The sequence below is a fragment of the Lethenteron reissneri genome, chromosome 56 (genome assembly GCF_015708825.2).
Source record: "Lethenteron reissneri isolate LAM-NWPU_2019-01 chromosome 56, ASM1570882v1, whole genome shotgun sequence".
Taxonomy (NCBI): Eukaryota; Metazoa; Chordata; class Hyperoartia; order Petromyzontiformes; family Petromyzontidae; genus Lethenteron; species Lethenteron reissneri.
Genome location: NC_083834.1, coordinates 2,969,916 through 2,985,900, shown reverse-complemented (window position 1 = coordinate 2,985,900; position 15,985 = coordinate 2,969,916). Strand labels below are relative to the sequence as shown.

The following is a 15,985-nucleotide window of genomic DNA, read 5'->3' as shown; positions in this document are numbered from 1 at the left end:
TTTTACACACCGCACCAGGCACTCATTTTTTGATTTAAAGCTTCTTTCGTGACTGCAGGGATTCATCTTCTTGGTTCTTTCGGTAAAGTCACGTAGAAGGGAAATAATAAAATAATAAAAATAAAACATAATAAAATAATTCTCACGACGTTTCGGCCACAACGCAAGCAGCCGTCCTCAGGTGAAGAACAGGTCTGTCAGACGCTGTCTTTCCGACAGACCTGTTCTCCACCTGAGGACGGCCGCTTGCGTTGTGGCCGAAACGTCGTGAGAATCATTTTAATATGTTTTAATTTTATTATTTTATTACTTCCATTCTACGTGACTTTACCGAAAGAACCAAGAAGAGGCACGCATTTGAGGCTGAGTGCACCTATAAGGACACACACACGCGCACACACACACAGCCCATGCATGAGAGCCATGTACACGCATGATAACCGCACACGCGTGATGGATTGCGTGGATTTTAATCATAAAGTAACATTAATCGACAGGAATGTATTATCATTCTCACCACCCAAATCAATCAATTTCTCTCTCTCCCCCCACTCTCCCCCCACTCTCCCCCCACTCTCTCCCATCTCCCCCCACATCGCGTGGCCTCTGTCGATGCTTTCCACCCCCCCTATCTCGCTGTCTCTCCTCTCTCTCTCTCTCCCCGCTTTCTCTCCCTTCTCACCCCCCTCGTGTCGTCTCTTACCCCCACTATCTCTGCTCCTCCCTTACTCTCCATCCTCCTCCTCCCCTCGCCTCTCGCCTCACTCTCTACACTCCCCCATCTCTGTCCCATCTCTCTCCCCACCCTCTACACTCCCCCATCTCTGTCCCATCTCTCTCCCATCTCTCCCCACTCTCCCCACTCTCTCCCACTCTCTACCTCCCCCATCTCTGTCCCATCTCTCTCCCATCTCTCCCCACTCTCCCCACTCTCCCCACTCTCTCTCCCCCACTCTACACTCCCCATCTCTGTCCCATCTCCTCCCTCTCTCCCCACTCTCCCCTTTCTCTCCCTCTCTACACTCCCCCATCTCCCCCCCCCCCCCCCCTCTCTCTCGCCTCTCCTCCCTCTCCCGCTCTCTCCACTCCCCCATCTCTGTCCCTCTCTCCCATCTCTCCCCACTCTCCCCACTCTCTCCCACTCTCTACATCTCCCCCATCTCTGTCCCACCTCTCTCTCACTCTCCACTCTCTCCCACTCTCTCTCACTCTCCCCACTCTCTCCCCACTCTCTCCCCACTCTCCCCACTCTCTCCCCACTCTCTACACTCACCCATCTCTCTCCCCCACTCTCTCCCCCACTCTCCCCCACTCTCCCCACTCTCTACACTCCCCCATCTCTCTCCCCATCTCTCTCCCATCTCTCCCCACTCTCCCCACTTTCTCCACTCCCACTCTCCCCACTCTCCCCACTCTCCCCATCTCTCCCCCCAAATCTCTCCCAACTCCCCACTCTTTCCTCTCCCCCACCACGCTCTCTCTCTCTGTGTGTGTGTGCTATAACGAGAGCTGTGATGAGGTGTGAGCAGGAGATGAGGTGAGGAGGTCAGGTGGCCTTGCCCGTATCTTTAAAAAAAAAGACAAAGATCCCCCGTGTAGCCTTAACAGGCTGTTGGGGCAAGTGCTGTTAGCGAGCAGCACCTATGAAGGCCGGCACGGCACACGAGGGGGGTGGGTGGCCAGCACCACGCCCGACCGCCTTTGTCTCCCCAGTGGAAATATTTACACACCGCACCGGGTACTCATTTCAGGCTGAGTCGACCTAGGGGAGGCCCAAGACCGGTTCAGATAATCGTCACTGGTGTTGGCCGTGAGCGGTTCATAACGCAGTGCGCTAACCGCTACACCACCGCTCTCCACGTACAGACACACGTACAGACTCACACATACAGGGACATACACGTACACACACACGTACACACACATACAGAGTGACACATACAACAACAACCCACGTAAAAAAAACACATACAGAGTGGCTCCCACATACGTACACAACAACAACCGCATTTCGCCACTAAGTGGCGGTGACGTCACCACGACGCTTGTGCCAGGCCATGTGCACCTTGAGGCCACGTGAAGTGTAGAACGCCCGCTGGCAGGAGGTCACGGGGCAGACCCAGCAGGTGCCACGGGTCGACTGACCGAGATAACCTGTGCCCCCTACTGTACCAACTTGCTGTGCTTTAGCCACCCGGCGCTCCGCTCGTTGTTGTGAGCGTCGCTCCTCCGCCCTCCGTTGTTGTTGTAGGGCGACTGCCTCCAACTGCCCAGTAGCGTCCTTCACGAGCCTCCTCCACAGAGGCCGATCTTGACACCGCTGGTACCAGTCATCGTCAAGTCCACTCAGCTCCACGTCCTCCTGTACCACATCACTCCATCTCTTCTCTAGCCCGTGCCGCGCCCGTTTAGCCTCCTCGATCCGGCCGGACAAAAGCTGTTTAGGCATGCGGTGGCTGGGCATGTGGGCTACATGACCCAGCCAACGCAGCCTTGCCTGCCGGAGGAGCTCACTGATGGGACTTTGCCCAGATCTTTCAAGGATTTGTGAGCTCCTCACACAATCCAGCCTGGTTAAACCCAGGATGGATCGTAGGCAGGCCAGCCTAAATGTTTCCAACCGGCGAAGATGCTCCACCAGGGGGGTCCACGTCTCGCAAGCGTAGAGAAGGGAGGGAATGACCGTGGCCGAGAAGACCTGAAGCTTCGTGCGGAGCGACAGACCAGGTAGCTTCCACACAGCGTTACGCAACCGATGAAAAGATATTGCCGCTCGACTGATTCGGAGTGAGACCTCTGCTGATAGACTGGAGCCGGTCATAAGCATACTGCCCAGGTATGGGAAACTCTCCACTCTCTCCACAACTGCCCCATCACCAATTGGGAGTTGTGGGGGTGGAGTGTCCGATGGTACAAAATACCCAGGCAGGTGCTTGGTTTTGGTGGGGCTGATGGTAAGGCCCCACCTCTTAGTGGCACGCTCCAGTCTCAGCAGCAGCGCCTCCAACTCCTCTTCTGAATGAGCAGCTATTACCAAATCATCGGCATACATAACGTGGTTGACCAATAGGGAGCCATCCCTTGATCGCACCCGGGCGTCGATCAGCCTCCCATTATATCTGTACCAAACGGAAATTCCCCCGGTACAGCTATTGAAGGCTTCACGAACTACGCGGTCAAAATAGATGTTAAATAATGTGGGAGCCAGAGGACATCCCTGTCGCACCCCAAGGTGTACAGGGAAAGGCTCCGACTCCCGGCCACGTAGTTTTACCCGGGCCCGCTCACCATCATGAAGGTCCTTAATGATCGTGAGCAGAGGGTCAGGGACTCCGAAAGCACGAAGAACAACCCAGAGTCCAGTCCTACTGATGGTATCATAGGCCTTGACCAGGTCAATAAAGCAGAGATGTAGGTCTTTTTGGAATTCCCTACACCTCTGCTGTAGCAGACGGACAGAAAATATGGCATCTGTGCAAGACTGCCCTTTTCTGAAACAGCATTGCGGCTCCGTAAGCCTCTCCTCAGCGTGCCTAGCAAGGCGATGTTGAAAAATCCTTACCAAGACCTTTCCCGGCACACTGAGGAGTGAGATTCCCCTGTAGTTGTTACAGTCTGTGCGGTCCCCCTTCTTAGAGAGGGGGACCACCAGGGCATCCTTCCAATCCTGCGGAACCCGTCCAGTGGTCCAGACTGTTGTTATGATGTCATGTAGGGCAGTCTGTGCACAAACGCCACCCTCCCTCAGAATTTCGCTTGGGAGATCATCTCTGCCCGGTGTCTTTCCTGGTCTCAAACTCCAGATCGCCTTCAGTACTTCCTCAATAGATGGCACCTCAGCCAGCCACTCACAGGGGGTGACTTCTTCTTCCAATATTTGAGGCACCGCAGCCTCAGTAGATTCATCCCCACTTTGTGCCACGATGTTTTCCAGGTTGAAGGATTTCCCCTCACTATGTAGTCCAGCAGATGTTCTTGCATGGACCCGGCATGCATCCATTATGTTGTGTGGATGCGCCGATGCCGGAACAGCGTGTTGGTAATTACAAGCCCATGAGCTGCACAAAAATCTAGCAGCATCCTGCCGGTGTTATCGAGCTGATCTGGCCCATGCCTTCCAATCACTCCAGACCAGGTGCCAGCATCATGACCAACTCGGGCATTGAAGTCACCCAACAAGATGACTCTGTCCCGAGTGGCCACTTTAGCCAGCACCTGTGACAGGAGGTCATAGAAGGCTTCTGACTCATCAGCCTTGCCTGCATCCCTCCACGAATGTTCGTCTTCGGTGGGGGCATAAGTAACCACGACCACCACTCCTCGCCTCTGGTTGATGGGAAGTCGAGCCCAAAGTAGCCTGGGGCTTACAGCTTCCCACACCTCACCGCCACGCTCCCACGCTCCCTTCATTATTTTGTTCAGAAGAAGAGTCACTCCCTGTTGTTTGGCAGTCTCCTGCCCTGAGTAGAGGACTGTCATGGTGGCAGGAGCCAGAGCCAGTCCACCAGACCTCTTGAATACCACAGAGATCCAGGCAGTACCGGTCCAGCTCCCGACAGAGGAGTGGCAGCCTCTCCTCTGCAGTGAGCGTTCAAACATTCCACGTGGCCACACATAGTGGTTTCTTGTTGTTTCTGGAGGAGCCCCGAGGGTGAAGATTTAGTCTCCTGGCTCCGCCAAATGACTTTTGGCCAGGAGACGTCACAGACGCCGGTCCCCCTGGGGCCTAATCGTGGTGTGGTGCTAATTCATTGAAGGTGGAGGGGTTACCAGGCCCTCGCACCCGTCCAGAGCCCCCATTTGGCCACTGTGGTGGCTACAAACGCCATGGGGGGAATAGCCAATCTAAGTTGGCCCTCCCCCCCCCCACGGCACTGCCCCCCACGGCACTGCCCCCCACGGCACTGCCCCCCCACGGCACTGCCCCCCACGGCACTGCCCATCACAGCGCTGCCGTCCGGCACCAACGAAGAGGTAGGGGGGTTGTTTTTGCCGGACTACACACACGGACACACACACACACACACGGACACACACGTACACACACATACAGAGTGACACACACGTACACACACACACACACAGTGACACACACACAGTGACACACACACAGTGACACACACACACAGTGACACACACAACAACAACAACCGCCATTCGCCACTAAGTGGCGGTGACGTCACCACGATGCTTGTGCCAGGCCAAGTGCACATTGAGGCCACGTGAAGTGTCGAACGCCCGCTGGCAGGAGGCCACGGGGCAGACCCAGCAGGTGCCACGGGTCGACTGACCGAGATGACCGAGATGACTGGCTGATGCACCACCTGACACACACACAGTGACACACACACACACACAGTGACACACACACAGTGACACACACAGTGACACACACACAGTGACACACACACAGTGACACACACACACACAGTGACACACACACAGTGACACACACTGTGACACACACACAGTGACACACACACACAGTGACACACACACAGTGACACACACTGTGACACACACACAGTGACACACACACACAGTGACACACACACAGTGACACACACACAGTGACACACACACAGTGACACACACAGTGACACACACAGTGACACACACAGTGATACACACACACAGTGACATACACACACAGTGACACACACACAAAGTGACACACACAGTGACACACACACACAGTGATACACACACAGTGATACACACACACAGTGACACACACAGTGATACACACACACAGTGACATACACACACAGTGACACACACACAGTGACACACACACACAGTGACACACATAGTGACACACACACACAGTGACACACACAGTGATACACACACACAGTGACACACAGTGACACACACACAGTGACACACACACACGTACACACACACACACAGTGACACACACACAAAGTGACACACACAGTGACACAACAACAACAACAACAACAACCGCCATTCGCCACTAAGTGGCGGTGACGTCACCACGATGCTTGTGCCAGGCCAAGTGCACCTTGAGGCCACGTGAAGTGTCGAAAGCCCGCTGGCAGGAGGTCACGGGGCAACCCAGGTGCCACTGGTCGACTGACCGAGATGACCGAGATGACTGGCTGATGCACCACACAGTGACACACACTGTGACACACACACACACTGTGACACACACAGTGACACACACACAAAGTGACACACACAGTGACACACACACACAGTGACACACACTGTGACACACACACAGTGACACACACACACACAGTGACACACACACACACAGTGACACACACAGTGACACACACACAGTGACACACACACACACGTACACACACAGTGACACACACACAAAGTGACACACACAGTGACACACACACACAGTGACACACACTGTGACACACACAGTGGTGGTGTCAGTGTGGGTTGTCGCCTGAGTCTCGAGGTGTTGGGTCCACACGAGTTTCGCACGGGGCCCCTGACGCCGCTAATTGCTGCGTGATAATTGGTGACGAACAGAGAGAGAGGGGGGGGGGTAGAGGGGGGGGGTAGAGGGGGGGGGTAGAGGGGGGGGGAGAGGGGGGGGGTAGAGGGGAGGGGGTAGAGGGGGGACTTCATCACTTAGCTGTGTCGCAGGGGAACTGCCTTAATTAGAGTGCGTGTACGTGTGTGTGTACGTGTACGTGTGTGTGTAGGTGTGTGTGTGTAGGTGTGTGTGTACGTGTGTGTGTGTGTCTGTGTGTGTGTGTCACTGTGTGTGTGTGTCACTGTGTGTGTGTGTGTCAGAGGAGCGGTGGTGTAGCGGTTAGCGCGCTGCGCTAAGAACCTGGCGACCCGGGTTCGATACCCGCTCACGGCCAACACCAGTGACGATTATCTGAACCGGTCCTGGGCCTCCCCTAGGTCGACTCAGCCTTAAATGAGTACCTGGTGCGGTGCGGTGTGTAAACATCGCCACTGGGGAGACAAAGGCGGTCGGGCGTGGTGCTGGCCACCCACCCCTTCGTGTGCCGTTCCGGGCTTCATAGGTGCTCGCTAACAGCACTTGCCCCTACAGCCTGTTAAGGCTATACGGGGGATCTTTGTGTCACTGTGTGTGTGTGTCACTCCGTGTGTGTGTGACTGTGTGTGTCACCCTGTGTGTGTGTCACTGCGTGTGTGTCACTCTGTGTGTCACTGTGTGTGTGTGTCACTGTGTGTGTGTGTGTGTCACTGTGTGTGTGTGTCTCTGTGTGTGTGTCACTGTGTGTCCCTGTGTGTGTGTGTCACTGTGTGTGTCACTGTGTGTGTATCACTGTGTGTGTGTCACTGTGTGTGTGTCACTGTGTGTGTGTCACTGTGTGTGTCACTGCGTGTGTGTCACTGTGTGTGTCACTCTGTGTGTGTGTGTATCACTATGAGTCACTTTGAGTGTACTGTGCGGTAGTGTGGGGGGATTAGCGCTGCGCTGCGCTACAAACCCAGACCCAGCCCCCCACAGAGCCCCCCCACAGATCCCCCCACAGAGCCCCCCACAGAGCCCCCCACAGAGCCACCCACCGACGCCGCATAGAGTAACGGGGGGGGGGGGGGGCTGGAGGGGGCTGGAGGAGGTTTCCTGAACGTACCTGATGCGGTTCACAAGGGGACGTGGAGCTGAGTTGACTTGCCGACGAACGGCTACCGACGCAGATGCCCAGAACGGCCTCTTAATAAAATAATAAAAAATAAAACGTAATAACATTTCGATTTAAAGCTTTCGTGACTGCAGGGATTCATCTTCTTGGTTCTTTCGGTAAAGTCACGTAGAAGGGAAATAATAAAATAATAAAAATAAAACATAATAAAATACAATTCTCACGACGTTTCGGCCACAACGCAAGCAGCCGTCCTCAGGTGAAGAATGAAACACCACCAAGCTTAAATATACGCTCCAAGCTTGGTGGTGTTTCATTCTTCACCTGAGGACGGCTGCTTGCGTTGTGGCCGAAACGTCGTGAGAATTGTATTTTATGATGTTTAATTTGTATTATTTTATTATTTCCCTTCTACGTGACTTTACCGAAAGAACCAAGAAGAAAAATCACTTTGCCGGTGGACGCACGCAAAAGTCTTCCTGTTAGCGAGCACCTATTAAGGCTGCGTCAAGGAGTGGGGGTGGATAGGTCCCACGCCCGGCCGCCTTTGTCTCCCCAGTGTTGATGTTTACTCATTTAAGGCTGAGTGGACCTATGTTGGCCAGTGACCCGGGAATCGAACTCAGGTGGCCGGGTTCGTAGCGCGGTGCGTTAACCACTGCCCACACCCACTGCCCAGAGACAAAGATCCCCCGTGTAGGCTTCACAGACTGTAGGGGCAAGTGCTGTTAGCGAGCGGCACCTATGAAGGCCGGCACGGCACACGAGGGGGTGGGTGGCCAGCACCACGCCCGACCGCCTTTGTCTCCCTAGTGGCGATGTTTACACACCGCACCAGGTACTCATTTCAGGCTGAGTCGACCTAGGGGAGGCCCAGGACCGGTTCAGATAATCGTCACTGGTGTTGGCCGTGAGCGAGAATCGAACCCTGCAAACACACAGACACACACAGAGACACACACACACATACACACTCACACATACACACATACATACACACATACGTACACATACATCGACACACATACATACACTCACATACACACATCCACACACATACACACTTCCACACACACATACACCCATACACATGCAAACACACACATACATATACACACATACATACACACACATACACACATACATACACATCCACCCACATACACACATACATACACACATACACACACATACAAAGACAAAGACAAAGATCCCCCGTATAACCTTAACAGACTGTAGGGGCAAGTGCTGTTAGCGAGCACCTATAAAGGCCGGCACGGCACACGAGGGGGTGGGTGGCCAACACCACGCCCGGCCGCCTTTGTCTCCCCAGTGGCGATGTTTACACACCACACCAGGTACTCATTTAAGGCTGAGTCGACCTAGGGGAGGCCCAGGACCGGTTCAGACAATCGTCACTGATGTTAGCCGTGAGCGGGAATCGAACCCGGGTCGCCAGGTTCATAGCGCAGCGCGCTAACCGCTACACCACCGCTCCCCGTATACACACATACACACACATACACACATCCACACACACATACACACACACATACACACATCCACACACATACACACATACACACACACATACACACATACATACACACATACACACACATACACACACATACACACACATACATACACACACATACACACATACACACACATACACACACACACATATACACACATACACACACACACATACACCCACAGCTCCCATACAATGCTCCCTGCTATAGACGTGTGTGTGTGTGTAACTTCTTTCGCACCGTACGGAGCCAACCGTGCGAATCGGTGTGCCTACAGCCTTAACACCCGAGGGACCAGAGGTCGCAAACGGGTTTTGATTCCTTACCCGTACCCGTACCCGGCCGCACCAGGGTCGCAAACGGGTACCCGTACCCTACCCGATACCCGGCTACCCGTACCCGGCCGGGTATCGAGTAGGGTATCGGGTACCAGATTGCGACCTCTGGGATGAAGCCATGTTGCAGGCGCGGGTGGGTTGATTCTAGGAACTTGAATTGTGAGAAAAGACAAGACCGTTGGGAAATGAGTGACAAACGGTGACTCACCAGTGACTCACGGCCTACCCGTACCCGTACCCGGCCGGGTACGGGTAGCCGGGTATCGGGTAGGGTACGGGTACCCGTACCCGGCCGCACCAGGGTCGCAAACGGGTACCCGTACCCGTACCCGGCCGGGTACGGTACGGGTATCGGGTACCTGATTGCGACCTCTGGGATGAAGCCATGTTGCAGGCGCGGGTGGGTTGATTCTAGGAACTTGAATTGTGAGAAGAGACAAGACGTTGGGAAATGAGTGACAATCACGGTGACTCACCGGTGACTCACGGCCTACCCGTACCCAGCCGGATCTCAGCCAGATGACGACCGTAATTTGTTTAATTTAATTTAATTTTTTCTACCTACGTTACTTTACCCAAAGAACCGATGAGTATGGATTAGTGCAGTCACGAAAGCTTCAACTCAAGATTGACGCGTTGATATATTTCACGAAGATCTAACCCCCAAAAAAATTAACCCGTAAAAACAAAGTTTTTCACTATAAATCCTTTATATGCGTGGCATCGGTTTTATTTTATTAGTCATTTCTGTTTTTCTTGAGTAAGAGTTTCATTTTTATCACATTGGTATTTTAAATTAAATATGAAATTAATTTTTTCCTAAAAAGTGGAAAATTTTGGAAAAAAATTTTCACGAAAATAAATTGTCACGCACAACGAGTCTGTGTGCAAAATGTCAGCTCGATTGGATCACGGGAAGTGGGTTAAAAAACGACCGAAAGTTTTGCACGGTCGTAAGCGCGCAAGCAAGCAAGCAAGTGAACTTAATATAAAGGATTTAAAAATACCTCGATTGCGGATGATATTGTTGGTCGCGAAAGCCTCCCCCCTACGTGGTGAAACTCGTCGGTACATTTGTATTTTATTTTACAAGAAATCCTACCACTGAGCCGCTACATAGAGCTCCGTCTTGAGAAGCGACTCTGGCTATCACAGATGACAGCTCAACGAAAGTGTCTCGTCGCCGTGGTGTGGACATGTGCAGCAGCAGCAGCAGCAGCAGCAGCAGCAGCAGCAGCAGCAGCAGCAGCAGCAGCAGCAGCAGCAGCAGCAGCAGCAGCAGCAGCAGCAGCAGCAGCAGCAGCAGCAGCAGCAGCAGCAGCAGCAGCAGCAGCAGCAGCAGCAGCAGCAGCAGCAGCAGCAGCAGCAGCAGCAGCAGCAGGCAAACAACTCTAAACGCGTGGTGATGCCGATTCTAAACGTGGAGGGAAAAACCGGAGGACGCGGAGAAAAATCCCACGTGACCACGGAGAGAGAGAGACACACAAACTCCAAATATACAGCAGCAGGCGTCAGGTTCGGGATAGAACCCACGACCTCCTGTATACCAGGCGAGGTAGTTAACATCTCCTAGCCACCGTGATGATGATGAGAGAGAGACACACAAACTCCAAATATACAGCAGCAGGCGTCAGGTTCGGGATAGAACCCACGACCTCCTGTATACCAGGCGAGGTAGTTAACATCTCCTCGCCACCGTGATGATGATGATGAGAGAGAGACACGCAAACACCAAATATACAGCAGCAGGCGTCAGGGTCGGGATCAAACCCACGACCTCCTGTACACCAGGCGAGGTAGTTAACATCTCCTAGCCACCGTGATGATGATGAGAGAGAGACACGCAAACTCCAAATATACAGCAGCAGGCGTCAGGGTCGGGATCTAACCCACGACCTCCTGTATACCAGGCGAGGTAGTTAACATCTCTTAGCCACCGTGATGATGATGATGAGAGAGAGAGACACGCAAACTCCAAATTTACAGCAGCAGGCGTCAGGGTCGGGATCAAACCCACGACCTCCTGTACACCAGGCGAGGTAGTTAACATCTCCTAGCCACCGTGATGATGATGAGAGAGAGAGAGACACGCAAACTCCAAATATACAGCAGCAGGCGTCAGGGTCGGGATCGAACTCACGACCTCCTGTATACCAGGCGAGGTAGTTAACATCTCCTAGCCACCGTGATTATGATGAGAGAGAGAGAGACACGCAAACTCCAAATATACAGCAGCAGGCGTCAGGGTCGGGATCGAACTCACGACCTCCTGCATACCAGGCGAGGTAGTTAACATCTCCTAGCCACCGTGATGATGATGAGAGAGACACCGGTTCAGATAATCGTCACTGGTTTTGGTCGTGAGCGGGAACCGAACCCGGGTCGCCAGGTTCGAAGTGCAGCGTAGCGCTAACTGCTGCACTACCGCTCCCCACACACACACAGACACACACAGACACACCTACACACACACACGTTCACACTCTCACCGAAACAGACTGACCGACTCAGCGGCGGTTGTCATCACTACGGCGCTTGTGCCAGGCTAGGTGCACTTTCGATGCCACGCGAAAGACACACACACACACACCGACACGCTCGCACACTCTCAATGACACACACGCACACACACGAACGCACACACACGCCTACACGCACACACATACCAGCACACACACAAACGCACACACACGCACGCACACACACACCTACACGCACACACATACCTGCACACACACACGCGCACACACACGCACGCACACACGCACACACATGCACGCACACACACACACGCACGCACACACGCACGCACACACACGCACGCACACACGCACGCACGAACACACGCACACGCACACATACGCACGCACACACGCACACGCACCTACACGCACACACACACACACCTACACACGCATACACACAACTACACACGCACACACACACACCTACACACACACACGCACGCACGCACACACGCACACACACGCGCACACACACACACCTACACACGCATACACACACCTACACACGCACACACACACTCCTACACACACACACACGCACGCACACACGCACACACACGCGCACACACACACACGTACGCACACACACGCGCACGCACACACACGCACGCACGCGCATTAAGGTCAGATGTACTCTAATCCATCAGAGAGCTGTCACTTTGGGGAAGTAAAAAAAAAGAGAGAGGGTGGTGAGACCTGGGCAACCCAACCTAGAGAGTGAGCCTCACCCCACACACCCTGATACACACACAGCGTGTTACACACACCCTGCTCATTACACACACCCTGCACACACACACAGCTTGCTACACACACCCTGCACACACACACAGCTTGCTACACACACACATCGTGTTACACACACCCTGATACACACACAGCTTGCACATTACACACACAGCCTGCACATTACACACACAGCCTGCACACACACACCCTGCTACACACACACCCTGCTACACACACACCCTGCACACACACAGCCTGCACATTACACACACACAGCGTGTTACACACACACAGCCTGCACACACACACAGCCTGCTACACACACACAGCCTGCTACACACACACAGCCTGCACACACACAGCCTGCTACACACACACCCTGCACACACACACAGCTACACACACCCTGCACACACACCCTACACACACCCTGCACACAGCCTGCTACACACACACAGCTACACACACACAGAGTGTTACACACACCTTGCTACACACACACAGCTACACACACACACACAGAGTGTTACACACACCTTGCTACACACACACAGCTACACACACACACACAGAGTGTTACACACACCCTGCACACACACAGCCTGCACACACACACACCCTGCACACACCCTGCACACACACAGCTTGCTACACACACACAGTGTTATACACACCCTGCACACACAGCCTGCACACACACACACCCTGCACACACCCTACACACACACAGCTTGCTACACACAGCGTGTTACACACACCCTGTACACACACACAGCCTGCACACACACACACACAACCTGCACACACACACACCCTGCACACACACACACAGCCTGCACACACACACACAGCCTGCTACACACACACAGCTGGCTACACACACACACACACTGCACACACACCCTGCACATTACACACAGAGTGTTACACACACACACCCTGCACACACACAGCCTGCACACACACACAGCCTGCACACACACACACACACCCTGCACACACAAACAGCTACACACACCTTGCTACACACCCTGCTACACACACACACCCTGCACACAGCCTGCTACACACACCCTGCACATACACAGCTTGCTACACACACCCTGCACACACACAGCCTGCACACACCCTGCACACACACACCCTGCACACACACACAGCCTGCTACACACACCCTGCACACACACACAGCCTGCTACACACACCCTGCACACACACACCCTGCACACACACACAGCCTGCAAACACACAGCTTGCTACACACACACAGCCTGCTACACACACCCTGCACACACACACAGCTTGCTACACACACTCTGCACACACACACAGCCTGCACACACACAGCTTGCTACACACACACAGCCTGTTACACACACACAGCTTGCTACACACACACAGCCTGTTACACACACAGCCTGCACACAGCCTGCTACACACACCCTGCACAAACACACAGCTTGCTACACACACACCCTGCTACACACACACACCCTGCACACAGCCTGCTACACACTCCCTGCACACACACACACCCTGCTACACACACCCTGCACACACACACACGGCCCGCTACACACACACAGCCTGCTACAAACACCCTGCACACATACACCCTGCACACACACACAGCTACACACACCCTACACACACACACAGCCTGCTACACACAGCCTGCACACACACACACCTGCGCACACACACAGCCTGCACACACACACACCCTGCACACACACACAGCTACACACACCCTACATACACACACAGCCTGCTACACACACCCTGCACACACACACCCTGCACACACACACCCTGCACACACACACCCTGCACACACACACCCTGCACACACACACCCTGCACACACACACACCCTGCACACACACACAGCCTGCTACACACACCCTGCACACACACACAGCCTGCTACACACACCCTGCACACACACACCCTGCACACACACACCCTGCACACACACACAGCCTGCTACACACACATACCCTGCACACACACACACCCTGCACACACACACACCCTGCACACACACCCTGCACACACACACACCCTGCACACCACCACCACCACTACCACCAACCACCACCAACACTACCACTACCACCAACCACCACCACCACTACCAACCACCACCAACACCACCACTACCACCACCACCACCACCAACACTACCACTACCACCACCACCACCACCAACACTACCACTACCACCACCACCACCACCACCAACACTACCACTACCACCAACCACCACCACCACTACCAACCACCACCAACACTACCACTAACCACCACCACCACCATCCACCATCAACCACCACTACCACCACCACTACCACTACCACCACCACCACCACCAACCACCACCATCAACCACCACCACCACCACCCACCACCACCAACCACCATCACCACCACCCACCACCACCCACCACCATCAACCACCACCACCACCACCCCACCACCACCAACCACCATCAACACCACCACCATCAACCACCATCAACCACCACCACCACCACCCACCACCACCAACCACCATCAACACCACCCACCACCACCCACCACCATCAACCACCACCACCACCACCACCCACCACCACCAACCACCATCAACACCACCACCATCAACCACCACCCACCACCACCACCCACCACCACCACCAACCACCATCACCACCACCCACCACCACCAACCACCATTAACACCACCACCACCACCACCACCCACCACCACCCACCACCATCAACCACCATCAACACCACCACCACCACCCACCACCACCACCCACCACCACCACCCACCACCACCACCAACCACTAACACAACCACCACCATCAACACCACCACCACCCACCACCACCACCAACCACTAACACAACCACCACCAACCACCACCGCTATGGAGGCCGGCACTGTGGCACACGAGGGGCTGGGTGGTCAACGCCACGCCCGGCCGCCTTTGTCTCCCTCCTGGCACCAGGGCACTCGGCGTTTTGAGGCTGAGCCGACCTAGGGGAGGCCCGAGACCCGTTCAGATGATCGTCACTCGGTGTTGGCCGTGAGCGGGAATCGAACTCGGGTCGCCAGGTTCGTAGCGCAGCGTGGCGCTAACCGCTGCACCACCGCTCCCACGCACCCACATCTATCAACACAAGACAAAGATGCCCCCGATAGCCTCAACAGAACGTCGGGGCAAGTGCTATTGTGAAGGCCGGCA

General features: G+C 54.4%; 1 protein-coding gene across 1 annotated transcript in view; it reads left to right on the top strand.

Annotated features, from left to right (window-relative positions):
• The first annotated feature begins 1,514 nt into the window (after positions 1-1,514).
• The window catches only part of LOC133357017 (protein MMS22-like), a 61,875-nt gene continuing 47,404 nt past the window's right edge, over positions 1,515-15,985 (top strand). The window contains exon 1 of the mRNA XM_061574758.1: positions 1,515-1,537. Coding sequence (XP_061430742.1) covers positions 1,515-1,537 — 23 coding nt within the window. The remainder of the gene's footprint in view (positions 1,538-15,985) is intronic.